At 49.0% G+C, this 27,506-nt stretch overlaps 1 protein-coding gene across 8 annotated transcripts in view; it reads left to right on the top strand.

The window, feature by feature from the left end:
* Positions 1–27,506, top strand: part of KDM2B (lysine demethylase 2B) — a 1,898,564-nt gene that overhangs the window by 1,194,216 nt on the left and 676,842 nt on the right. For all 8 annotated transcript variants that reach the window (XM_069619581.1, XM_069619583.1, XM_069619582.1 and 5 more), the window contains exon 12: positions 4,639–4,725. In XM_069619581.1, the coding sequence (XP_069475682.1) occupies positions 4,639–4,725 (87 nt within the window). The remainder of the gene's footprint in view (positions 1–4,638; positions 4,726–27,506) is intronic.

The following is a 27,506-nucleotide window of genomic DNA, read 5'->3' as shown; positions in this document are numbered from 1 at the left end:
GGTCCTGGATTTGTTTGTATCCCTTCTGAATTCCAAGTACTCCCAGTTTGCTTCATGGGCAGGATGGGGTCAGGGGTCTCTGGGAGATGCCTTCCAGATCTGTTGACACGGCCGCAGGTGTTGTGTTACCACTCACCCCTCTGCTCGAACGGACCCTCTGCAGGTTTTGGGCTTTGCTGGGTTGCAGCCTCATCCCGATTGCCCCCCACTGGCCTTCGAGACCCTGATTTTTGGATCTGCTGCAGTTGTGCTGCCAGGGACCCGTCCACCTTCAGATCTTCAGCAGGGGATTCCTGAATCAGCAGGGCGGGCCGTGGAACATCCGGACCTGGCCAAGCTGGCGCTGGCGGCCTGGTCCCTGACCAACTGAGGCTTCAACATGCACAATTTTCAGATGACAACTGGGACATCATTCAGCAGGGCAGGAGGCCCTCGACTCGGTCCCAGTATAAGAGTAAATAGACTAGGTTCTGCCATTGGGCTCGTGACAAGGGTCTGAACCCTGTCCTCTGGATGATGTACTGGCTTTTTCAGAACACCTGGCTCGTTCTGGAGTTCAGGTGTATACTTGCTGGACTTATTTGACAGCCATTGGGGCTTACAAGAATTCCCCAGAGCATGGGTTTTCTGTGGCCAACTCGATGGTTAAGGCCCTCCTTAAGAGGTTATCTAAGCTTTTTCCGCCGCTGCATAGGCCGCACTCAGTTTGGGACCTTAATGTGGTTCTTGCAGCTTTGCAGCACAAGCCTTTCGAGCCGATGACCTCTGTGGACATCCGCTTGGTGACACTAAAGACAGTTCTACTGGTGGCTCTCACCTCTGCGCACAGGCGTTGTCCTCGTGCGAGCCCTTCACCACGTTTCACAACGAAAAGGTCATTTTGCGCACTCACCCAAACTTCTTGCCCAAGGTGGTCTCTGCATGTCATCTGAATCAAGAGTTCTGCCTGCCAGTGTTCTTCCCAAACACGCAGTCAGAGGCAGAGAGGGCCCTGCATTTCCTTGGACCTCATGAGGGTCCTCAAGTTTTATCTCTCTCGGACGAAATCCTTCAGGAAGTCTGAGGCATTGTTCGTGACTTTTGGGGGCTCCTCCCCCGGCTCTCAGGCTTCCATCACCCTTTGGATGGTTCAGGCCATTTCAGAGGTGTACACAGCCATGGGCAGACCTGTTCCTGAAGGGGTTCATTACCAGGCAGTCAGAAACAGTGCCACGGTTGTCGCGTTTCAGAGACATGCTCCTTGGGATGTCATCAGCAGGGGGGCTACTTGGGCCATTCCGTCAGCCTTCTGTAAGCACTACTCACTGGACAACAGCTCCAGGCGCGATGCCAGGCGGTTCTGAAGAACCTTTTAGCTTTGTCCTAGATATGAGCCAGGTTATCACAGTTCCACCCTATGTTCCTGTTCGGTGGAATCACCCACAAGGATGGAGGAAAGGGGACGGGACGTATGAGTAATTAAAGTTACTCACCGTAGTGACTAGAGAACTCATAGTCCTTAGTCCCCTTTCCTCCATACGTCCCTCCCGCCTTCCCCCGCTAGTATGCCAATAGCTAATATGTAATAAGCGTAGCCAGGTATCTAAGCGTCCGATGTGTTCAAAGGCGACTGAGGTGAGGTGCTGGAGGGCAGGGCTTCATTGGCGTGTTCCCACGCCTGAGGCTGCGTCACCGCATGCTAAAGGGGAAGCTCCATTTTTTGTTGTCAAAGGTTCCAGTACCGTCTCCATGTTGAGGGACGCCCACAAGGATGGAGGAAAGGGGTCTAAGTACTATGAGTACGCTAGTCACTACGGTGAGTAACTTTAATTTAGCACAAAGGCTTTGTTATCCTAATACCTGTATGTGTCATTAGGCACTTGATTAGATTCAGTCTTTAGTAGCCAAATGTAAGTTAAAAGTTTGCGATTTACACTTAGCATCACTTATAATAACAGAAGGTGTCTAATAAGTCTTTCATTCCTATGCTGCATTCGTTTGCTAATGGAGCATCTGGATTTGGAGTGAGGGTACAAAGCCTCAATGTAGAACAGCACGGCATGGATCTGCAAACCTGAAGGTCTTTGAGCGTGTGTCATGTGAACACCAGTTACAGATTTTAAGGAACTCATGGTGGCAACAGTAAAGACAGACACAAGTGATCACAGTTCAAGGGTGTTTATTAAACTGTATATGCAGGTCTGAAAAACACCTAATCTAAACCTCAGTCTAAGATGGGAGCAAGCTACGACAATCAAATAATAATCGGGCAGTACTAGTGGCATCTTTTCAAATAAAAAGACCTATATTAAGAAAAACCTAATCCAAAAGGGTGTGGGATAAGATTCACAATAAAGAAAGAAGTGTTCACAAATGATAAGTCAGTATGTGGTAGCCGGGGGTCTCCCTTCTCCACATTTTGAGCACAGGACAAGGCGGGACTTCCGGAGCAATGCACACGCTCAAGCTTTCCTAGCACCAGACAACAGTTCCGCTCTCAGATATCAGGACCGTCGGTGGTTAAGTCTCTTTTCTACAAAAGGTTTCTTGCTTCCGAGGACCTGATATATTCAAACCAATAAAAAAAGTTCCTTTCTGCTTTTGTGTTGGGTGATGTCTTTTCACCCCTGGATGGTACCACGCTAGTAGGCGTTATTCTCTGTCCTGTTTATCAGCGTAGGCATGCTCCGTGTACCGTTGACATCTGCTGCAACACACTCTGGCTATTGTTCGCAGTCTTACGATTCCTTCCACTGAGGCTTTGCGGGTCTGGGTCGGAAAGGGCAAGGTCGCTTCTCTCCTTGTCACCCTTTTGGTTCTTGCTGCCTTTCTCCTCCTCTTAAAATGCGCTGTCTCGTTGTGTGGTCTGTCTTGCTCGTAGTGTGCTCTTGTGCTCCATCTTTTATCCCTGTGGGGAAGGGAAAGGGCCATCAGGTGTGGGTGATTCTGGTCAATTGCCTGACTTTGCCTGGCCCTTGTGTTGGGTCATGTCAGGTAAACGGCTCTGGTGTTTGTCCGTCATCTTCTGTGGTGTGCGAAAGCGTTTGTGTCGGAAAAGGGGGGAGGGGGTCTAGAGTATCCTACATGGTAGGATGGGTAAAAGGTGTTGGGAGGAAGGGGGTGGTTGGTTAACTCGTAAAAGTGAACGTTGTGGGATTTGTGACTTGAATAGGGGGGATTATGGGAACAGTCGTTTTTTGCCAATTCTGATTGGGGGTTCGGAAAATAATGACCAGAGGAACGCAGAAAAGAATGATCAGGAGTATTCGGGCAGGACACAGGAAAACAGGGATTTTGGGAGAAATAGTTTCTGGGTGTAACAGGATTTGCAAACCTAGGGTATTTGTTGCATACACAGGGATCGTTGGATCTGGGCCAGAGAGACTCAATCGAAGGAAGGGAGGCAGATGTAGTACAGCTTACAAAAGGCCTTAGGGATCTCGTCCACCTCTCCTTTTTCCCTGGTACAATACTGCATTTTACCTGAGGTATTTCCCTGAACACAACCCTGTGTTCCCCTTTCCAGCTGATCCTTCCCCGCTCGTCTACCCCTATGGTTTGGATAAGAGAGGGTCAGTTCTTCTCTGGCCATCTGAATAAGGGTTTCCCGGGATCTACTTTGGAGAATACCCTCAGGTTTCTCACACAGACCCACTGACCCTTTCACGGGTGTGTGGTGGCCAAGATAAGGCCCCTTCCCAACGGCTCCCCTCCTTGGCCGGCCTCCGTTTGCAGCAAATAAGGAGATCAGACATAGACTGGTGGTAAACCAAGCTTCTTGTATTGGATAATTGGATAGAAAATATACGCCCTACAGAGTGATCAGCAGGGAACACAGCAGGACAAGTGTTCAGGCAGTAGGCACACAGAGCTCGCTAGGGCCCACCCATAGAGTGCCGGTTATGTAGCATATCATAGGCAAACGCTAATATATTATAGTACTTTCACTATGGGGGGTGTTACTTGGCACGATATTGCATGTGATGCAACCTTGCAGGGACATCATGTTGTATTATGTATAAGCGGCATTTGTAGAAACCCTACTGTTATCTCCCATATATGGTGCTAATCCTGTACTTGTAGATAATAAGCGGAAGATAAGGTCTGACGTGTCATCTACCACAGGAGGGGTTTTGGGCATGTCCCGGGTGCTGCGTGCAGAGAGGTGACATGGAGGGTTTGAGGCCTAACTGTATGGGAGAGCCTAATGTAGCATGCCGTAGCATAGCATTGTATAACATAGCATAGCATTATAACCTGCCACATCAGGTGTTAGTTATCCTGCTAGGATTACCAATTCTGCAGAGTGATCTCTTAATGGCAAATGGTTCTTTAGCATATTAGAAATACATTGAATAATGCTCTATACGGATTTAGGTAACTTATACAAGAGGTAAAAGGTTGATGCACAATGTATGGACACTCATCTCATGCCTAGTTAGCTTGAAAAAGAGAAATTTTGAGCCCCATCTTCAAAACTGCTTTTCATTTTACCATCGACCGGTGTAGGTTATATAATCAAATTTGAGTGGCAGTAATACTGGGAACTTGCAATTAATGTAGGTGCCTACTGTACTACACCATAGGACCTTAACTTTGGGTGAACAAAATGTATATATGGATGCTTACAGTAAGTAATAAGTGATTTTTCTTGCACAGTGTGTACTGAAGGAACACAGTGAAGATGACCAGAATCTGGCCATTTCCGGTATTCCTGTGGTTTCCTGGCCTAAGAAGTCCCCTAAGGTAAATCTTAATTGTTTCTAACTCTTTCAGCTAGTACAGCACTTTAAGTTTCTGCATTTATTTCTACATTTTGTTTGACTTGGGTGTTTGAAATTCGGATGAAACCACCATTTCCAATGTGTACTTTTGATCAGTTCCAAAATAAGAGTACTTGTATTTGTCATGTATTTCATACATACTCCTATGTCTTGTCCCCTTTTTGCTGTTCGTTTGGAATGTCGTCCCTAGGAAGGGAACTGGACAGAAACAGACTTTACCCAGTATAGTAATAAAAACAATAAAAAAAATACTGGAATTACATGCACACTCCACATCTGTTTATGCACCTCCCTCCTGCACTCCTCTGCCATCCACCGGCTGTCTTTTTCTTCACGTTGATGGGAGTAACATTGTTTCTCCAGCATGGGGTCTGGCATGGATTCACATGCTCATGAATATTCCCCGTCGTCAGGCTGGGAATCCTCGGTAAAGAAAAAACCAGTATCAGTTTCGTTTCTGATCTGTCTTTCGTAGTATTAACCAATCACTGGTCTCTGCGTCATACTGACCACAGCCAATGACTGCCCTCTACCTAAGCACTGCCTCTGGCAGCCATCTTCAGATTTTTACCGCACGTTCATGTGTTGGGATCCTCGTGCTGTTGCTCTCGAGCGTTAGTGCTTTTTTTCGCGCTTTTTCACAAAAAACTTCAATTTTTTCGGTCAAAAGAGCCTCAAGCTCCACCGATCCTACATCCGATCAACGGGGACCCGTGTCGGATTCGTCTGTGCCCCTCAAGGGTGAAGATTTCGTCGAGCTACACTTCGGAGGACTCCAGAAGCTTCTCAGGCCCGGTCTCGGAGATGGCCCAGGAGAAGGGAAGCTCGACGCCCGGAAAGCTGTTCAGGGTCTGCCCTGGATGCCAGCTGCAGAACGTCTTTAAGGAAGACGAACACTCTTTCTTCCTTTACTGCCTTCATGAGGACAAGACGCACGTGGAGAAGGACTGTGCGTTTTGCGGCAACATGTCGGAACGGACCATGAAGGACCGTCATCAACGTCTCGCCAACTGGCTGGAGGGTAAGAGCCCGTCTGGCGAGAAGAAGAAGAAATCCGAGCGGTCTTCTAAGACCTTTGAGGGCGCCCCGGCGACGGGGGCCCAACATAAGGCCAAGCACCGCGAGTCCGCTGGCACCGGGAGCGCCGAACGGTCGGGCTCTACGGGCGCCAGGCAGGGCGCACCCTCCCCGGCACCATCAACCACGAGCCAACGCTCTGGGTCGGGTAAGAGGAAGGCCGAGCACCCGGCGAAGCTCCTGGAGAGGCCCCGGTCGAGCTCTAAGGCAGAGGAGGAGCGTGGCAGTGCCCCCTCCCTCAAGGATAAGGCGGTGAGCGCACCTAAGGTGGTGAAGGCCTTGATCCATCCGACCAAGCCCTCTATCGAAACGGTCGCGGCGGCCCTGGCTCAGCCTGTGGAGGCTGCGCCAGTGGTGGCGACCTCAGGGCCCAGAATCTCCCTGCCTCCTCGGAGGGAGTCTTCTTTTGTGCCCATCGATAGGACCCCCGTGAAACCCTCCGTGGGGAAGAAGAAGGGGGGGCAGGGCGTCGTCGTAGATTCGGCCTCAACCTCAGAAGAGGAGCTGATCGAGGTCTTAAGCCACGGCCTAGGCGTGGAACAAGGCCAGCCCGTCGGAATGGACCCCGACGCGGGTGACGACGACGACATCGTCGAGGATACCGATGGGGCCCCTGCTCGCCCGTCGGATTCCCCTCTGCCAGCGCCGCGAGACAACTCGGCGGCCATTTTGTTGGCCATACAGTCCTTATGCACCGAGATAAGGACGAGGCTACCGTTACCGACGGAGGAACCTCTCCCGTCAGGGGATCCAGAACCGGGACCTTCTGGTGTTCCCCCTACCAAGAAAAGAAGGATCCATCCTCCACCTCCTTTTCAACCGTCGCGCCCCGTCCAGCCCTCCTCCCCGTCCACCCGAGGGGATGATACGGGGACTGACACGGCAGCGACGGGTACGGACGACGAGGCATACGACGAGGATTTTCCGTCGTCGCCTCCCACCAGGGCTTCTCCGCCCGACGAGATCGGATCTTTCCACTCCATGATCTCCAGGGCTTCCGAGCTTTTCCAACTCTGCCCTGAGGAGAAGAAAAAGGAAGGCTTCCTTTATCAGCGGCGCGAGGCCAAGAGGAAGACGGTCCTCGCAGTGCCTCTGTTGGACGACATTTGGGATGAGGGCCTTTCCCTCCTCAAGAACCCTTCCACTACGCCAGCTAGAAGAGACCGGTACAAGAAAAAGTACCGGGTCCCGGACACGGCCCCCCTATGCCTCCGGGCGCAGCCTACCCCGGACTCCGTCGTCTCCGCGGCAGCCAGGAAGAAAGCGGGGGGGGGTGCGGCCTCCACATCGACTTCCCCGCCGGACGGCGAGGGGAAGAAATTGGATGCTATGGGACGTAGAGTCATCTCGTCGGCAGCGACGACGATTAAAGCGGCCAACGCCTTGGCTATCGTGGCCCGCTACGACAGGGAGCTCTGGTACAAGATAGCTCCCCTGCTGGATTTTCTGCCGGACGACAAGAGGGCGGAGGCCCTTGAGATCCTCCAGGAAGGTGAAGTGGCTTCGGACCACGCCATCACCGTGGCGACGGACATCGCCGACACTGGGTTCCGCCAGCTGGGCAACGGCGTTTGCCTTCGACGTCGTGGATGGCTCAAAGCTACGGACTTTCGGCAGGACGTCCAGACCAGAGTCCTGGACATGCCCTTCGACGGGAACAACCTGTTTGGGAAGACAGTGGACGATTCCCTTCAGGCCATCAAGGCGGATACTGAGACGGCCCGGGCCCTTGGAGTCCTGCAGCAACGACGGACGCCCTTTCGGAGCGGCGGAGGCAAGGGCGCCTCCAAAGGTTCCGGCGGCGGTTTCGCTTCCTACCGTCAAGCGGCCCGCTCGTCGTCGCAAGAGGCCTACAGAGGACGAGGCAAGTCTAGCGGACCCCGCCGTCGTCGCCAAGGAGGTCAAGGCGGCAAGGCCGCGTCCAAGCAGGATTGAACCGGCCGTGGGGTCGGGCCCCCACCGAAGCACCCCGGTGGGAGGCCGGCTGGCGGGCTTCGTCAGCGTGTGGGAGTCCATCTCCACCGACCGTTGGGTGCTGGACGCCCTGGCCCGGGGCCACGCGCTCGAGTTTCAAAGAAGGTGCCCGCGCGTCCCCCCCGTGGCCAGGAAAGAACTTCACGTCCCTCAACTTCTCCTGGAGGTAAAGGCGATGCTCAGAAAGGGCGCCATCGAACTCGTCCCAAAGAGGCTTCGGGGCTCCGGAGTCTACTCGCGATACTTCCTCGTGAAGAAGAAGACGGGAGGATGGCACCCCATCCTGGACCTGCGACGGCTGAACAAGTTCATCAAGGCGCAGAAGTTCCGGATGGTCACCCTCCAGCACGTCCTGGGTCAACTGGAGGAAGGAGACTTCCTATCGTCGTTGGATTTGGAGGATGCCTACTTCCACATTCCCATCCTAAAGGGGCACCGAAAATTCCTCAGGTTCGTGGTCCAAGGGCGTCATTACCAGTTCAAAGCCCTTTCCTTCGGACTACGGTCGGCACCCAGGGTATTCACCAAGTGCCTCGCACCGGTGGCGGCGCAGCTGCGCCGCGAGGGGATTCACGTCTACCCCTACCTGGACGACTGGCTCATCCGCGCCAAGACGAAGGAGCTCGCCGTGGTCCACACGGCAAGGACCGTCCAACTCCTCACGGACCTGGGATTCTCCGTGAACTACGCCAAATCCCACCTGGTGCCCGCGCAAGTCGCACTGTTTCTGGGAGCGAGGCTCGACACAGTGTCCCTTCTGGCCTCCCCGTCGGAGGAGAGGACCAGGACCATCTTGGGCAAGGTGCAACGGATGTTGGTGGCCGACGCGGCCAAAGTGAGATCCATCAAGTCCCTCCTCGGGATGATGTCTTCCTGCATCTACCTCATTCCCATGTGCAGGCTCCGGATGCGCCCGTTGCAAGAATTCCTGGATGCGCGCTGGATCCAGACGACGGGCAGCTTCGAGGAAAGGATCAAGCTCGACGAGAATTTCCGACGAGCGATACGGTGGTGGGGCACCCGCGCGCATCTGACGGCGGGCATGGACTTCCAGACCCCAGCCCACCAGGAGACTGTGACCACGGATGCCTCCCTGGAAGGGTGGGGAGCGCACACTGAAAATCTGCACGCGAGGGGACTCTGGCTCCCGACGGAGAAGTCCCTGCATATCAACGTCCTGGAGCTCCGTGCAGTGTTTTGGGCCCTCAGGTCCTTCCTTCCGTCCCTCAAGGGCAAGGTGGTGAGGATCTTCACCGACAACACCACCACCATGTTTTACATCAGGAAACAGGGCGGAACCAGGTCCCCAGCGCTGTCCAAGGAGGCGCAGGACCTGTGGCATTGGGCCGTCGCCCAAGGGATTTTTCTGGTGCCGTTTCATCTGGCAGGGATAAAAAACACCATCGCCGACTCACTCAGCAGGGAGCTGCGCTCGTGCCACGAGTGGGAACTACGGCAGGATCTGGTGGATCGCCTCTTCCGACGGTGGGGCACACCCCAGATCGACCTGTTCGCGACGGCGACGAACACCAAGTGCCGGAGGTTCGCCAGCAGGTTTCCCCAGACGAGGAGCATGGGCGATGCTTTCTCGTTCCCCTGGGAGGGCCTGTTCCTCTACGCGTTCCCTCCCTTGCCTCTGCTAATCCGGCTCGTCAACCAGCTCAAGAGGTCACGGTGCAGGATGATCCTCGTCGCACCTGCGTGGCCGAGGCAGATATGGTTCCCGGACCTTCTGGACTTGTCAGCGTCCCCGCCGATCAAGCTGCCGGCGGACGCGGATCTACTCTCCAGGGAAGGAGGCGCCATCCTCCACCACGACCCGAAGTCGCTGGACTTGCAGGCCTGGCTCCTGCAGCGCTAGAGTTTGGAGGATACGACATACCGGCCGATTGCAGAGAGGTTCTTGCAAAGGCCAGGGCGTCCTCGACTCTTAAATGCTACGGACACAAATGGAAGAGGTTCTCTGTCTGGTGCCACGCACAGAAGATTAACCCTCTACGGATTACGGCTCCCCAAGTACTGCCGTACCTGCTGACGCTGGCCAAAGCTGGTTTGGCACACGCGTCCATCAAGATTCATCTTGCTGCGATCTCCCGATACACCAGAACCACGGGGCGGACGTCCTTGTGGTCTCATCGTCTGGTGAAAGAGTTCATGAAGGGACTGTTCAGATCGTTCCCGCCGGTGAAGGCTCCGGCCCCGGCGTGGGAGCTCAACGTGGTGCTGACCAAGCTCATGGGACCTCCGTTCGAGCCTCTGCACTCGGCCCCGTTGAAGTTTCTATCGTGGAAAACAGCTTTTCTTGTGGCCATCACCTCCGCACGACGAGTGGGAGAGATCCAGGCCCTTTCCTGCAAGGCCCCGTACTTGACTTTCCACGACACGAGGGTAGTGCTCAGGACGCACCCCTCCTTCATGCCCAAGGTACCGTCGGACTTCCATCTCAACGAACCCTTGGTGTTGCCTGTGTTCTTCCCGTCGCCTTCGTCGCCGGCTGAGAGGACTTTGCACTCGCTGGATGTAGCTAGAGCGCTGAAGTTCTACGTGGACCGCACGAAGGGTTTTCGGAAGACGTCACAACTCTTTGTGAACTTTGGACCTGTCAATCAGGGGAAGGCTCTCTCGAAGGCTTCCATCTCCAGATGGCTCTCCGGCTGTATCATGTACTGTCACCGGTTGGCAAACCGACCGCTGCCTGGCCGTCCGAGAGCCCATTCCACCAGAGCGATCGCAGCTACCACGGCGTTCCTATCTGGTGTGCCCCTGCTGGACATATGCAGGGCTGCTACGTGGAGGTCGACGCACACCTTCACGAAATTCTACTGCGTCGACCGGGATTCCAGGGAGGAGTCCAGGGTCGGCCAAGCAGTGCTGCGCAACCTGTTCGCCTGAGGTGAGCCTGGTGAGGAGGTAAGATGCTTAATGTTGAGTTGATGTGATGCTTAATGTTGAGCCTTTGCCACCTCCCGTGGTTGTGCATGTGTGTACTGCTATGTATTCTTTATTCATGAGCATGTGAATCCATGCCAGACCCCATGCTGGAGAAGGAACAAGTTACTTACCTGTAACTGTTGTTCTCCAGCATGGGTCTGGCATGGATTCACATGCGAACCCTCCCGCCTACCCCTCTGCGGCTCTTCACTTGGTCATACTGCCACTTCACGTGCTTCCAAATCTGAAGATGGCTGCCAGAGGCGGTGCTTAGGTAGAGGGCAGTCATTGGCTGTGGTCAGTATGACGCAGAGACCAGTGATTGGTTATTACTACGAAAGACAGATCAGAAACGAAACTGATACTGGTTTTTTCTTTACCGAGGATTCCCAGCCTGACGACGGGGAATATTCATGAGCATGTGAATCCATGCCAGACCCATGCTGGAGAACAACAGTTACAGGTAAGTAACTTGTTCCTCACGTGCTTCTCCATGAATTATTCAGTAGGCATAGTTTGTTCACTACTAACTTTACCCTCTGATGGCCTTACAAGCAGGAAAAAAAGTCTCCTTGTCAAATGAACATATTTTTTGAAATGCTAATCCCCATGCACTCTGTGTTTAGCGTGCCTCAGTCTAACTAGCTATTGGCCATTTTGTAGCTTATGTGTCATGGTTTCCCTTGCATCACTTTGTGGTCAGCTCTAGAAGTGGCAGGGTATTCATTTTCAGAAGAGCTGCTTCATTAGCTTTCAAGACTTCATTGAGCATAGAAATAAACCTTCTGTGTTTTATCAGACTCCCCAGCCTTGTGACTAGACCCTACTGAGTTGTACAACTGGTAGGGGATGACTGAGTCCTAGCATGTCTACACCATACCCAGGGTGACCCTGAGGTGCCTTGAAGGCCTAACAGTGGTGCTTCTGTGCTGGGAACCAGGCCTGTACCTCCGGGCGTTCTGTCTGCCACCTAAATCTACCCTACAGGCTGAGGGTCCCCTAGGGCTCAAATGTTTTATGGTCTATCACGGTACTGCCCTGAGGATCTCTTGAGGTTTAGTAAACACAGTGGGGGCTTATCCATTATGGACAACAGGGCGACTCGCCCACCACTTGCCCAAGGAGCCATGCACGGCCTTGGACGTTTTGCTTCTCCACCATTGCATGGCCGATTGGCTCTTGCCTGGGGCAAGGAGTTGATGCCCCTCCGTGCCCCTTGAACAGGGTGATGTTTGTGTGACATCTCCCCCTGCTTCCTGGTTTAAGCCAATATTTATTTTGTTGAAACTTTGAATGTATATGTGTGCATGCATGAAAGGTGTATGTTTGTGAATGTGTACTGTAAGGGTGCAGAAGTAAGACTCTGACACGTAAGGGTCATGGTGATTATTAGAAACCTTTATTCAAGTGCAAAAAGGAAAAGAAAACCCTATTTAGCCCTAACTCTAAGAGTGGTTTCCCTGTCTCAAACAAAATTACTAGTGTCAGAATGTCCAAAGCAAAAATCAGAATCCTAGCTCTGTTTCTCACACTCTTGAGATTAAACTAAATGAAAAGAATGCCCTTCTAACCCAAAGGGAGTGGTGCCCTTCCCCTGTTCAGGTTTCATTCACAGATCAACAATTGTGAGGGAAAACTCTGTTACGAGGTTGGCCCTTCCTAGGCTTCCTTTTCTGTCTCTGGTACCTTAACCCTGGTTGGCAGACCTGGTTTCCTCCCACCAGGTTCTCCAGCATGGGGTCTGGCATGGATTCACATGCCCATGAACATTCCCCATCGTCAGGCTGGGAATCCTCTGTAAAAGAAAAAAATCAGTTTCATTTCTGAACTGTCTTTCTCCTAACAACCAATCACTGAGCTCTGGGTCATACTGCCCTAAGCCAATGACTGTCATCTGCCTAAGCCCCTCCCCAGGCAGCCATCTTCAGAATTTTTATTGCACGTTCAAGTGTTGGGAGTCCTCGTGCTTAGCTCTCAAGCTTTTACTGCGTATGTTGTTTTTTTGGTAGAGTTCTATTTTTCGGTTAATCGAGCCTGTGTACTCCATCGATCTTCCTTCCGATTACCAGGGACCCGTGTTTTGGATTCTTCAGAGACCCTTAAGGGCGGATTTCATCGAATTTCTTTGTGGAAGCTGCCAGAAGAGTCTTCAGCCCTTCACCGTGTGGATCATGTCGGACGAGAAGACAGATTCCCCTTCCCTTTTCAAGCTGTGTTCCGACTGCGGATTGCGGAATGTTTACATGGACGATAAGCAGTCCCCATGCCTGTACTGCCTGTACCCAACGCATAAGGAGGAGGATTGTGTGTTTTGCTGTGAACTCTCCAAACGCACGTTGAAGTATCGGCGTAAACGGCTGGAAGCGCAAGGCCAAGGCCTCAGCACCGGGTGGTTCCTAGGAGCATGCCTCTCCCGGATCCGGGAAAGCTGAGCAGGCTTCTAAGTCCTTTGAGGGCACCCCAACAAAAGGCCAAGCACTGGGAGTCCGCACCGTCAGGAGCGCCACTGCGGCGGGCTCCTCGACGGGCGCATTTGATATCTCCAGCTGCATCGGTCTCCAGTCAACGCTCTGGATCTTCATCCAAGAGGAAGTCGGATCACCCAGGCAAGCTAAAGGTGGCCCCGAAGGCAACCAAGGAGAAGACGAAACAGGGTACGGCGTCCGGCCTACCCGCAGTGGATAAGGCCAAAGGGGAGCCGGGCCCGACCCCTAAGGAGAAGGCCAAGGAAAAGGTGTCCGGAGTAACCGTGAAGGCCAAGCAGGACAAAAGGGCCTGACCTGACTGTGAAGGCCCAGGTGCACCAGACTAAGGCAGTGCCTTCCATTGAGGTGGTGGTTGCGTCCCTTTCGAAGGCCACAGGGACGGACTTGCAGGGTGCCCCTCAACAGCAAGGGTGCCCCTTCCTTCCAGGAGGGAGACTTCATTTAACCCCATTGAGAAGACCCCTGAGAAGAGGATGTCGATCATCTCCTCGAGACCGTCCCCCCTCTGGACACAAAGAAGGGGGTGGGGGGAGACGTTGAGGTTCTCCAGGGCACGGACATCTCCTCTGCTGAGGAGGAACAACTTGTTTACCTCCAGACCATCCAGGAAGGTGATGGCAACGAGGGAGACGTCGGAGTCGCGCCCTACAACGAGGGCGATGGCGAGGATACCATCGAGGAGCCTCAGGACGAGGGCTGTAGCCCGCCTCCTGCGCTCCAGCCGCCTATCCCTGCTCCTCAGCTGCCACCTAGAGACCTTTCTATGGATATTCTCTCTACCCTGAATACGTTGGTATCCGAGGTACAGAGGAGGATGCCAGCGACAGCGCACCCCCCACAACCCCCCGGGCTGACTCCAGGGGAACCACCACAAAGTGGTTGCCTCCTTCTCGGCTGCCCCGCCCGGGTGAGACAGGGTCGGACACGACGACGAGGGCGGGATGGGGGACCTCCCGTCGCCACCTCCCAGATCCTCTCCTCCGGACGAGATAGGATCGTTCCATGTAATGATCTCTAGAGCATCAGCATCAGAGTTTTTCCAGCTCACACCGGAGGAGAAGGAGGGTTTCTTATACCAGCGCCACGAGGCGAAGAGGCAGACCATCCTTTCAGTTCCGCTCCTGGATGACATTTGGGATGAAGGACTGACGATTATAAAGAACCCTTCTACAGTCCCAGCGAAGAAGGACTGCTTAGAGAAGAAGTACAGGGTGCCGGACTCTGCGCCTAAGTGCTTGCGGGACTCCTCCCTGGAATCCCTGTCGATTGTGGTTTCTGCAGCGGTCAAGAAGAAGTTGTCGAACTCCACGTCTTCTGCAGTGTCCACCCCTCCTGACAACGAGGGGAAGAAGTTGGATGGGATGGGTAGGAGAATCATCTACTCTGCAGCGATGACTATCAAGGCCGCCAATGCCCTCGCTATCGTGGCACGCTACGACTTGGAGCTGTGGTTCAATCTCGCACCTCTACTGGACTTCCTTCCCGCCGATAAGAGTTCAGAGGCTTTAGAGATTCTTCAAGAGGGCGAGGTGGCGTCGGACCACGCCAGCATGGTGGCCACGGACATCGTGGACGCGGGGTACCACTAGATGGGCAATGGCGTTTGCATCCGGCGTCGTGGCTGGCTCAAGGCCACCAATTTCGACAGGAGGTCCAGACCAGGGTCTTGGACATGACCTTCGATGAGGACAATCTTTTTGGGAAAGCGGTGGATGAGTCCCTACAGGCCATCGGACAGAGCTGGTCCCAAAGCGGCTTCGGGGTACCGGAGTTTACTCAAGGTACTTCCTCGTACGAAAGAAGACTGGGGGCTGGAGGCCCCTCCTCGACCTGCAACGACTGAACAAATACATAAATTCCCAAAAGTTTCGAATGGTCACTCTTCGTTGGACCTGGAAGAGGTGTACTTCCACATCCCCATTCACAAAGGACACCGCAAGTTTCTGCGCTTCGTCGTTCAAGGGAAGCACTACCAGTTCAAGGCCCTTCCCTTCGGACTGAAGTCGGCGCCCAGAGTCTTCACCAAGTGCCTTGCGCCTGTGGTGGCCCATCTATGACTACAAGGGATTCACGTCTACCCTTACTTGGACGACTGGCTCATCCAGGCCAGATCAAGAGAAATTACTGTCGACTACTCGGCGAGGACCGTCCACCTTCTGATGGATCTGGGGTTCTCAGTGAACTATGCAAAGTCCTGCTTGACTCCATCGCAGGATGCGCTGTTCCTGGGGTCTCGACTCAACACGGTGGCATACCTGGAGTCCGCGTCGGAAGAGAGGATAGCAGCCATCCTGGGCAAGGTGCAGTGGCTGCTAGCACTGAAGATCGCCACAACGAGGGCCAGCAAGTCTCTGCTCGGCATGATGTCGTCATGCATTTACCTCATCCGACTCTGCAGGTTACGGATGCACCATCTGCAGGAGTTCCTCGATGCCCGTTGGATCCAGGTGTCCGGAGGTTTCCAAGACAAGATCGCGCTCGATGAGGGGTTCCGTCGAGCGATAAGGTGGTGGGGCGTGCGCTCTCATCTGACCGGAAGCTCAGATTTCCAGACCCCACCGCACCAGGAGACCATCATGACGGACGCTTCCATGGAAGGATGGGGAGCCCACACCGGAAGTCTTCACGCCAGAGGCCTGTGGGTGCCTGAGGAGAAGACATTGCACATCAAAGTTCTGGAGCTGTGGGCGGTGTTTTGGGCCCTCAGATAGTTCCTGCTGTCCCTCAAGGCCAAAGTGGTGCGGGTCTTCACAGACAATACCACCATGATGTTTTACATGAGGAAACAGGGGAGGCACCAGGTCCCCAGCGCTCTCCAAAGAGGCGCAGGATTTATGGCATTGGGCCGTCGCCAGGGGATGTTCATCATTCCTTTTCATCTGGTAGGAGTAAAGAACACTGTCGCCGACTCTCTGAGCAGGGAGCTTTGCTCTTGCCACGAGTGGGAACTTAGACCTAGTGGAGAATTTTTTTTCGTCAAATGGGGCAATCCCCAGATCGACTTGTTTGCGACGGCAGCTAACACGAAGTGCCAGAGGTTTGCCAGCAGGTTTTCCCACCAGGGGAGCATCTCATTCCCTTGTGAAGGCCTCTTTCTGTATGCGTACCCTCCATTGCCATTGTTACTTCGAGTCATCAGTCAACTCAGACTGTGCTGCTGCCGGATGACCCTCGTCGCACCGGCGTGGCCGCGGCAGATCTGGTACCCGAAACTTCTCAACATGTCAGAGTCCCCACCAGTCAAGCGGATCTTCTCGCCAGGGATCTTCACCACGATCCAGGGTCTCTGAACCTGAAGGCCTGGCTCCTGCAGTGCTAGATTTCGGTGGCTACGATCTCCTGGCGGACTGCAAGGAAGTTCTCGGCAAGGCTAGAGCATAGTCTACTCTGAAATGCTATGGGCACAAATGGAAGCGTTTTGCAATTTGGTGCCGGTCTCAGAAGATTAAGCCCTTGCGTGTCACAGCTCTTCAAGTACTTCCATATTTGTTGTCTTTGGCCAAATCAGGACTGGCCCATGCCTCCATTAAGGTACGTCTGGCGGCTATCTCCCGCTACACTAGATCTCCAGGATGGTCTTCTTTATGGTCACATCGTCTGTTGAAGGAGTTCGTCAAAGGACTGTTCCGCTCGTTCCCGGCAGTGAAGGCTCCGGCCCCGGCGTGGGATCTCAATGTGGTGCTGACCAGGCTCATGGCGAATCCATTCAAGCCTATGCATTCAGCTCTGCTTAAGTTTCTATCGTGGAAGGCAGCTTTTCATGTGGCCATCACCTCTGTACGACGAGTGGGTGAGATCCAGGCCCTATCCTGTAAACCTCCGTACTTGACTTTCCACGAGATGAGGGTTGTGCTGCGAACGCATCCCTTCTTCATACCCAAGGTGCCATCGGACTTTCATCTAAACAAGCCCTTGGTGTTACCTGTGTTTTTTCCAACACCTTCGTTGCTGTTTGTGAACTTTGGTCCTGTGAACCATGGGAAGGCCCTGTCCAAGGCTTCTATTTCCAGATGGCTCTCCGGCTGTATCATCCACTGTCACTGGTTGGCCAACCGACCGCTGCCTGGCCATCCGATTGCCCATTCCACCAGGGCGATCGCTGCTACTATGTCGTTCCTGTCTGGTGTGCCCCTGCTGGACATCTCCAGAGCTGCTACGTGGAGGTCGACTCACACCTTCACGAAATTCTACTGCGTCGACTGGGATTCCAGGTAGGAGTCCAGAGTCGGCCAAGCAGTGTTGCGCAACCTGTTTGCTTGAAGGTGAGCCTGGTGAGGAGGTAAGAGATGCTTATGTTGAGCCTTGCCACCTCCCGTGGTTGTGCATGTGTGTACTGCTATGTATTCTTTATTCATGAGCATGTGAATCCATGCCAGGCCCCATGTTGGAGAAGGAACAAGTTACTTACCTGTAACTGTTGTTCTCCAGCATGGGTCTGGTATGGATTCACATGCGAACCCTCCCACCTACCCCTCTGTGGCTCTTCTCTTGGCCCTACTGCTACTTTACATGCTACCAAATCTGAAGATGGCTTCCTGGGGAGGGGCTTAGGTAGAGGGCAGTCACTGTCTTAGGGCAGTATGACTCAGAGCTCAGTGATTGGTTGTTAGGAGAAAGACAGTTCAGAAATTAAACTGATTCTTTCTTTTACCGAGGATTCCCAGCTTGACTACAGGGAATATTCATGAGCATGTGAATCCATGCCAGACCCCTGCTGGAGAACAACAGTTACAGGTAAGTAACTTGTTCCTACTGCAACAAAGAAGAATAGCCTGGATACACTTCCAAGCTGCAGTGGGTCCCTGACCCAGGTTGGCAGTCCTGATTTCCTCATAAAAGGTACGGCAACAAACAAGAATAGCTTGGATACACTCCCAAGCTCTGGTGTCACATACAGACTTGTCTGCCAAGTACTGCATTTGTTGCATTTCACTTTCACAGTTCTCTTTATATGGGTGCGGGTCCCAGACTCTCACAACGTGTTTCCACCAGTACCCTGCTAAACTTTGTTCAGTGTTTTTCCAGGTAGTATTCAATTGATTATCCTGACTGAATGGCTTTGGATTTTACTTACTTGCCTCCTCGAATTGTCTCTGCCACTTTACAGGGCCCCCTACTCCTCCCTGTTCATCAGCTTACCTTAAGTGGTGGTCCGCAATGTTCTTGGGACATCTCATGCACCTTCGGTCTGCAGTGGAGCTTCCCTTACTTCCTTCTCTTGTCTCTGGAAGCCAGCGGGTCTGCCGTGCCTGCTTCTATTTGTGCTACCTCTGTGTAAGGAGTCTGGGATCTGACGGCTTTCTCCTTGTTGGTGTGGGACCGTTCCTCCACGGCTGCCGACCTTCAGGGGTGCCAGAAGCATCTTCATTGCTGCTTACCGCGCTGTCCCTGCACACCGGACCAGCTTGAGAGCAAGTTAAATTATTGAGGATTACCATCTACACAGGCTGCGCTTGATAACTATACAGAAACCACTGGATGTGGTAAATTTGCACAAAAAAGGATGGGGAAGTGGTCACAAATATGTTCAGCAGGTTTTTTATTCAGAGGAAAACTTGTCCATTCACAGAAAAAGTGACACACATCCAATGTGTTGGTTCTATCAAAATTTGAACCCAGTATACACCTGTGTATACACCGTTGAGTTTAAACAATTGTAAGAGAAAGGGTTTATACTTGAGACATAATATATTGCCATGTAATGTCTAAACACATTGTTGAAACAGGCTATATCCCAGGTAGCGATAAACAACCTGAATTAGTACAATTGCGAAAAAATGCTTTATGCAAACGAAGTGCCCTTAATACTAAAGAAATGCCAACACGTGTTTCAACCAAAAAGGCCGTCCTCAGGGCATACAAATACATATGCAGCTTGATAATTAGTCCAAAGACAGCTAAAATAGGGGGTAGTGGGTCAAAGCAAAAAAGAGAAAGAAGAAACAGGAGAGAAGAAAAAATAAAAACATAACGTTAGGATAATGCGTGCAGTTGGTTCCTCTATTTATTAGTATAGTAGTCAAATCAAGTCATACCTTGTTGTGATTGTGCTTAGTTAATTCTTGGTTATGCTTGTGATAGTTGAGGAATGAGTAATTCTCAAAAGCGTAGCTGGCCAGGTCTGTAAACTGTAAAGCCATAAAGCAAAATAGTGCATATTTAGCCTAAAAATCCTGCACTAACGGTTTATTCAATAGTAATCACGTATAATTTGTAAAAAGTATAAAGGCTATATTTACCGATCTTACAGTCAAGCCGTAATTGTTGCTCGAATGGTGTGCCGCTGATGCAGCAGAAATAAAGTATAGCGCACATGTTTAACGTGCTTTCCCGTTAATACCGGCCGTAATCTACAAGGTAATCATAACAGCGGGTTTACGTGATTTGAAAATATAGACATGCTGAATCAACTTGGCACGAAAGAAAAGTAAGGGGCAGCCCTGGCTTACCGGCATAGGCTCCTGATGTTCGGGTGCACAATGGCGGGTTGTTTCTCCAATGCTGAAGGCATCGGCAGTGACCGGGGGTTACTGTAGTAACCTCCACAGGATGGGTCAGGTGACAGTCACGTGACCCATTTGCTTGGAAACAGCTTCCAAGCCGGAAATAGTGGAAATGCTCATTTGTTGTGCGTTTACTTTGCAGAGATGCACTAATTTAGTGGAACCGCATTCGCCAATAGTGATATGGATGCCTGATAAGCTCCGACACTCAATTCTCAACATGACATGAGAAATGGAAACGAACAGTGTCCGCACAGTATACGTGCAAGAAATGCGATAAGGAGGCTTGATATATGCATGTATTTGGAACCTGGGCGGTTCACTGTAAAGATATATATTAACAATTTTGCATACCGCAATTAGCTGGTATGAGACCAGAAAGATCATGATTTATAGGCCAATAGTAATTAGAGGTATCGGCAGGCATTTAATTACCAGTTAAGAAATGACGATATATAGAATCTGAAGTTGGTTCATTAGACTATGTATAGGCGCCTCGGGCATAGCCGGTAAGCCCTCTTAAAGATCATAGGCTAGATAGCATATGTTTAACATTAGCTTAAAATTCTCGAAATTACCTCTGGGTTCCCATGGTAACATGACCCATTCCGGCTGGACGGGTGATGCATGACCACTGTAGCTAAATAGTTAAATCATGAGCAAGTGCAAAGGTCAAATCCATCTGGCTGAATCTAAGTATGCAAATATCATGTGCAATAGAATTAATGGAACTGATATAAAGTATGAGCCTGGTGGAAATATTGAGTAAAGGTCAGAACATTCAATATTATGCAAACTAAAAGAACACCATTATTGGTACGAAATGGCAAAAAATACCCTTGCAATTGGTAAATGATACTTGGCGTACAACTGGTAGCAACATCATATACTGAGCAAACAGTTTCTGTCTCTAAATCTATTAAAAATAGTCACATTGCTGAGTACACCAAATGCGGTGGATTGGTCAAATCTGTAAGCACTGTCAATATTAGCTAAACTTGTAACGGATAGGTTCAAAGTTGTCATTTAAGGTAAGTTCTGGAAACTCCTGACATTGGTAAATTGTACATATATGATCCTTGGTGTCTGTTACCTGGAGGAACCCAAGGTATCGGAACAGTATGCAACCAATTGGATTTTCACAATTTAAAGAAACACATTGAGTTCATGGTCTTGGTTCAAGCCAAGTGACAGGCAGCATAGTTTGCAAATCATTCTTGCTTCCTGCTGTCGTAGGGTCAATTCTCTGTTGCCACCTCTCTGCTGTTGTTTGTGTTTAAGTCCAATAAATGTAATATCCTTGGTGTTGTCCAGTTGATGATGCTTCTGCCAGTGTATCGGAAACCCTTATTCAAAAATTTATCAAATTAGAGAGACTTTGCAAAAAGGAAATTAATAAATATTGGAAACAGGTATCACTCAAAAACTACATTCAGCAAGATATTATACCAAGAGGCTTAAGAATATTATTTTTTCAGGACTTTGTACATAAAGATGATCAGGATCTGGCAGCTGACTGGGAAAGCAATGTCACAGCCAGCTCGGAGAACATGATGAAAATCTTGGTCATACATGCTGAACGAGAGCATGCACGAGTACTCAAAGAAATTGATAAACTAAAAATTGAAATTACAGAAATGAATAATCCAGCAAGTCCAAAAGAAAAGAATTATGCCAAAATGAATGAGATTCTAGTTGAATACCAGGACGAAATCAAGTTGCGCAAATTCAGGAAATTTTATAGAGACGAAAAGGATTATCTAAATGACAGAGTGTATACCTACTAATCTAAATATGATGGGGACTTATCACAAATAGCCACACCTACAACATCACCTGTCACATCTGACACAGACACAGAAATTGAAACTACTACCAACCCTAACAATGAGGAAGAACAGGTAAATGCAGAAGGGTCTCGTCATCTCAGACGTGGCTTCCTGGCGGAAATTAAAAGGTATAAGAAAGGTAACCAATAAACATACAATTTCCAAAACAAACAAGTTCGATTCCAAAAAAATGTCCCTTTAGGACGCAGAAATCTCCCTACACCAACAACCTCAGAGAAGGAAGAGGAAGAGGAGCAAGGAGGAGAGGACGGGAGAGATACAAACAAAAGACTTACCAGATCCAGCTTCAAGAAAACCAAACCGAAGTCCATATTAAAAGTCTAGTCATCAATTTGTCTGATAAGCACCTCTCATCTCAACAACTATCTGTACTCAATTATGGTCTTTCATTCGCACCATATGCCACATCTGACATGACTGAACTCCAAATTGATCTTTACAGATTTTCAAGAAAACTAAAATTGAAAAAATTCTTTCATAATAAAGTTGAAACGTACAGACCACTGGAACAACTCCCAGCCTCCAGTTCCAAAAGTATACAAGAAATTGAAAACATCCATTTACTTACCAACCTCATGGGAGAGGAACTAAACACTGTGAGTGATATTCAAGCAGAACTCGGCATCCATCAACGAAACATGGACATCAAAGAACACAAGAACAGATCGAAATTCATGCCACCAATCACTGGAGATAATGTTATTGATACATTTTACAAGTCAATCACCAAGGAAATTCACAAACATATAGATGGATTTCAACAAAATTGCTGCAGCAGGAAACAGAATTTAACCAAGTTGGAACGACAGGCATTACAAGACATATGTGAAGACAGTTCAATCATCATTAAGGAAGCCGACAAGGGAAGCTCAATAAATCAGACTACATCAAAATGGCAATGGAACATCTTGCTACGCCGGGATGTTATGAGAAACTTACTACTAACCCTACAGTACTAACCTTACAAGAACTACAAACCTTACTTCAACTCTGGTATAACCAAGGATTAATTTCAGGTGATGAAAAGGCGTTTCTATCGATTTCCAAACCACTTATGCCAACCATCTATTTTTTTTACCTAAGGTTCACAGACCTTTTCTGACTCTCCCATCAGTTCGACCAATCATGAGTGGACAGGGAGGTGTTACAGAAGCACTTGCTGATTACATAGACAGCAGTATCAAACACTTGGTACCTGAGATCCCAGCATATCTAAAGGACACAACACACACGTTGCAAATACTACAAGGGATTTCCTGGAAACCCACATATCTAGTGACTTTGGATGTGGCAGCATTATATACATCAATCCAACACAAACTGGCCCTGGAAACGATTGACTTCAGCTTTAGGACTTACTCTGCTTCCCATTATACACATGTTCAGATGATTAAAAGCTTTTTGCAGTTCACTCACGCATAACCAGTTTCTCTTCAATGGCGACTATTATTCGCAAATCAAAGGGATTGCGATGGGGGCAAAATATGCGCCCTCTTTGGCCAACCTATTCATGGCCTTTTTTGAGGAAAGATACATTTTTCAGAATAACCCCTTCAAGCACCACATCATCAGTTGGAAAAGGTACATTGATGATGTCATGGCCATTTGGGAAGGTAGCAAAGAAGCTTTTGAAGCATTTATGCTATATCTTAATGATAACACTTTTGACATCAAGTTCACAGGATACATGGACGCAGCAGAAATCACGTTTCTAGATCTTAAAATCAATATTGTATCTGATAACATTGAAACCTGCACGTTTAGGAAAGCCACTGCAGTGAACTCTATATTGCATGCCAGCAGTAGCCACAGACAGTGTTATTCAAGACATACCTAGAGGTGAAATGTTAAGAGCCAAGAGAAATTGCAGCCAGGATGAAATGTTCCAATCAGAATGTAAGTCTATTGGACACAGATTTCGGGAAAGAGGGTACCCAATCCAACTAATCAGGAAAACTACTGATGCTGTCAAGAAAATACCGAGATCGCAGTTACTAACAGAGAAGACAAAATTGCCCAGTGAACAATATCCCAAGCACGTTAACTTTATTACCAAATATTCCAGTGATCACAAATTTATACAGTATATATTGCAAAAACATTGGCATATCTTACATTTATATCCTGATTTGACATCGTACATTACTGATCGACCAAACATTATCTTCACAAAGGCAACTACGTTGAGGAATATTCTTAGTCCCTCTTTCCTTAAACCTGACCCAATTGGACAGGATAATTGGCTCACTGCAAGCTCAAAACCAGCAGGCTTCTATAAGTGTGGGTCATGTAACTTTTGCCATCATGCCTTAGCACCCACAAAAACCTTCAGCTGTCATAATGGACTTCAAACCAAAATACTTGACTTTATCAATTGCCGTACAAAATATGTCATTTATGGTATTCAATGTGTATGTCAGAAAATCTATATTGGCAGCACGATTAGAGAAGTTTGTTTTAGGATTCGAGAACATCTTAATAACATCAGCAGTCGGGATATCAGACTCCCATTGGCTTCCCACTGGCAGAAGCATCATCAACTGGACAACCCCAAGGATATTACATTTATTGGACTTAAACACATCAAACAACAGCAGAGAGGTGGCAACAGAGAATTGACCCTACGACAGCAGGAAGCAAGAATGATTTGCCAACTATGCTGCCTGTCACTTGGCTTGAACCAAGACCATGAACTCAATGTGTTTCTTTAAATTGTGAAAATCCAATTGGTTGCATACTGTTCCGATACCTTGGGTTCCTCCAGGTAACGTACACCAAGGATCATATATGTACAATTTACCAATGTCAGGAGTTTCCAGAACTTACCTTAAATGACAACTTTGAACCTATCCGTTACAAGTTTAGCTAACATTGACAGTGCTTACAGATTTGACCAATCCACCGCATTTGGTGTACTCAGCAATGTGACTATTTTTAATAGATTTAGAGACGGAAACTGTTTGATCAGTATATGATGTTGCTACCAGTTGTAGGCCAAGTATCATTTACCAATTGCAAGGGTATTTTTGCCATTTCGTACCAATAATGGTGTTCTTTTAGTTTGCATAATATTGAATGTTCTGACCTTTACTCAATATTTCCACCAGGCTCATACTTTATATCAGTTCCATTAATTCTATTGCACATGATATTTGCATACTTAGATTCAGCCAGATGAATTTGACGTTTGCACTTGCTCATGATTTAACTATTTAGCTACAGTGGTCGTGCATCACCCGTCCAGCCAGAATGGGTCATGTTACCATGGGAACCCAGAGGTAATTTCGAGAATTTTAAGCTAATGTTAAACATATGCTATCTAGCCTATGATCTTTAAGAGGGCTTACCGGCTATGCCCGAGGCGCCTATACATAGTCTAATGAACCAACTTCAGATTCTATCTATCGTCATTTCTTAACTGGTAATTAAATGCCTGTCGATACCTCTAATTACTATTGGCCTATAAACCATGATCTTTCTGGTCTCATACCAGCTAATTGCGGTATGCAAAATTGTTAATATATATCTTTACAGTGAACCGCCCAGGTTCCAAATACATGCATATATCAAGCCTCCTTATCGCATTTCTTGCACGTATACTGTGCGGACAATGTTCGTTTCCATTTCTCATGTCATGTTGAGAATTGAGTGTCGGATCTTATCAGGCATCCATATCACTATTGGCGAATGCGGTTCCACTAAATTAGTGCATCTCTGCAAAGTAAATGCACAACAAATGAGCATTTCCACTATTTCCGGCTTGGAAGCTGTTTCCAAGCAACTGGGTCACGTGACTATGTCACCTGACCCATCCTGTGGAGGTTACTACAGTAACCCCCGGTCACTGCCGATGCCTTCAGCATTGGAGAAACAACCCGCCATTGTGCACACGAACATCAGGAGCCTATGCCGGTAAGCCAGGGCTGCCCCTTACTTTTCTTTCGTGCGAAGTTGATTCAGCATGTCTATATTTTCAAATCACGTAAACCTGCTGTTATGATTACCTTGTAGATTACGGCCGGTATTAAAGGGAAAGCACGTTAAACACGTGCGCTATACTTCATTTCTGCTGCATCAGCGGCACACCAGTCGAGCAACAATTACGGCTTGACTGTAAGATCGGTAAATATAACCTTTATACTTTTTACAAATTATACGTGATTACTATTTAATAAACCATTAGTGCCGGATTTTTAGGCTAAATATGCACTATTTTGCTATATGGCTTTACAGTTTACAGACCTGGCCAGCTACCCTTTTGAGAATTACTCATTCCTCAACTATCACAAGCATAACCAAGAATTAACTAAGCACAATCACAACAAGGTATGACTTGATTTGACTACTATACTAATAAAGAGAGGAACCAACTGCACGCATTTTCCGAACGTTATGTTTTTATTTTTTCTTCTCTCCTGTTTCTTCTTTCTCTTTTTTGCTTTGACCCACTACCCCCTAATTTAGTTGTCTTTGGACTAATTATCAAGCTGCATATGTATTTGTATGCCCCGAGGACGGCCTTTTTGGTTGAAATACGTGTTGGCATTTCTTTAGTATTAAGGGCACTTCGTTTGCATAAAGCATTTTTTCGCAATTGTACTAATTCAGGTTGTTTATCGCTACCTGGCATATAGCCTGTTTCAACAATGTGTTTAGACATTACATGGCAATATATTATGTCTCAAGTATAAACCCTTTCTCTTACAATTGTTTAAACTCAACCGTGTATACACAGGTGTATACTGGGTTCAAATTTTGATAGAACCAACACATTGGATGTGTGTCACTTTTTCTGTGAATGTACAAGTTTTCCTCTGAATAAAAAACCAGCTGAACATATTTGTGACCACTTCCCCATCCTTTTTTGTGCAAATTTACCACATCCAGTGGTTTCTGTATAGTTATCAAGCGCAGCCTGTGTTGATGGTAATCCTCAATAATTTAACTTACTTTAAGGTGATAGTGGTAGATCACCTCACCACCTACACGACAGCAGCTCAAACATTATTTACTTTCTTTTGAATATTTCCAGTTGTGCGCATTCCTGTTTAGGGCCCTACTCCCACAACCTCCTTTCTTCACAGCTTGAGAGCAACCTCCTTCTTGCTCAGCTTCCCGGTCTGCCTTTCCCCGCGTGTACTCCGTCCTGTGGTTCCTCCAGGGCGGGCTTGACACCTTAAGTCCTCCTTTGCTTTTAACTCGGCTTCTTCCAATCGGCTGTTGAGAAACACTAGAATAGGCAAAGTGGTTCTGGTATATATTCTATATTGCTCTGCGCCTCCTCCCTGTACTGATTGCGTTATGGTGTTGTAACTCACTTTAGATCTTCCTTGTCTCAGTGCTCTCTGCTTCTGTTTTTGGAGAGGGGGGAGGTGAAAAAGAGGTGGTGGTGCAATAGCGATACTGCATTCTCCCAATATGGTTGTCACTTGTCCTTCAGAGGGTTTCCCCTCTCGTGAGATCCAGCTGCAGAGTACCACCCCAGGCGAGACTATCGGGTAGCTGTCTCACCTCCCTGGCCACATGGGAAGAGGCTCCCCCCTCGGAAGCAGTGATGACATACTGGGATTCATCACAGTACACGTGTGAATGCAGTGTGCCTATGCAAGTTAATTAATGTGGTGGTGGGAAGATTTGGCTAGGATGCCTGGTGCCATATGTTGGCACACATTGGTGCAGCCTTATTGGACATATATTCTTACAGGGGGCATAGCATTATGGGCGAAGTCAACATGATGAATTGGGTGCGGTATTGCCAAGCAATGACACGTGACACAAAACTAGTTTCATTCAAAACTTAACTTTTGTATTAAGTGTTTTTTCAGGGAAGAAGTTGGCATAGGATCTAGGGAAATGTCTACAACAATAAGCAAACCGTGTCCTAGATGGGTCAATGCAAAGAGGGGCTTTCTCCAGGTGTCC

The sequence above is a fragment of the Ambystoma mexicanum genome, chromosome 10 (genome assembly GCF_040938575.1).
Source record: "Ambystoma mexicanum isolate Mex_15411 chromosome 10, UKY_AmexF1_1, whole genome shotgun sequence".
Lineage (NCBI taxonomy): Eukaryota > Metazoa > Chordata > Amphibia > Caudata > Ambystomatidae > Ambystoma > Ambystoma mexicanum.
The sequence above is the reverse complement of the archived record's forward strand: the minus strand, read 5'-3'. Positions and strand labels throughout refer to the sequence as shown.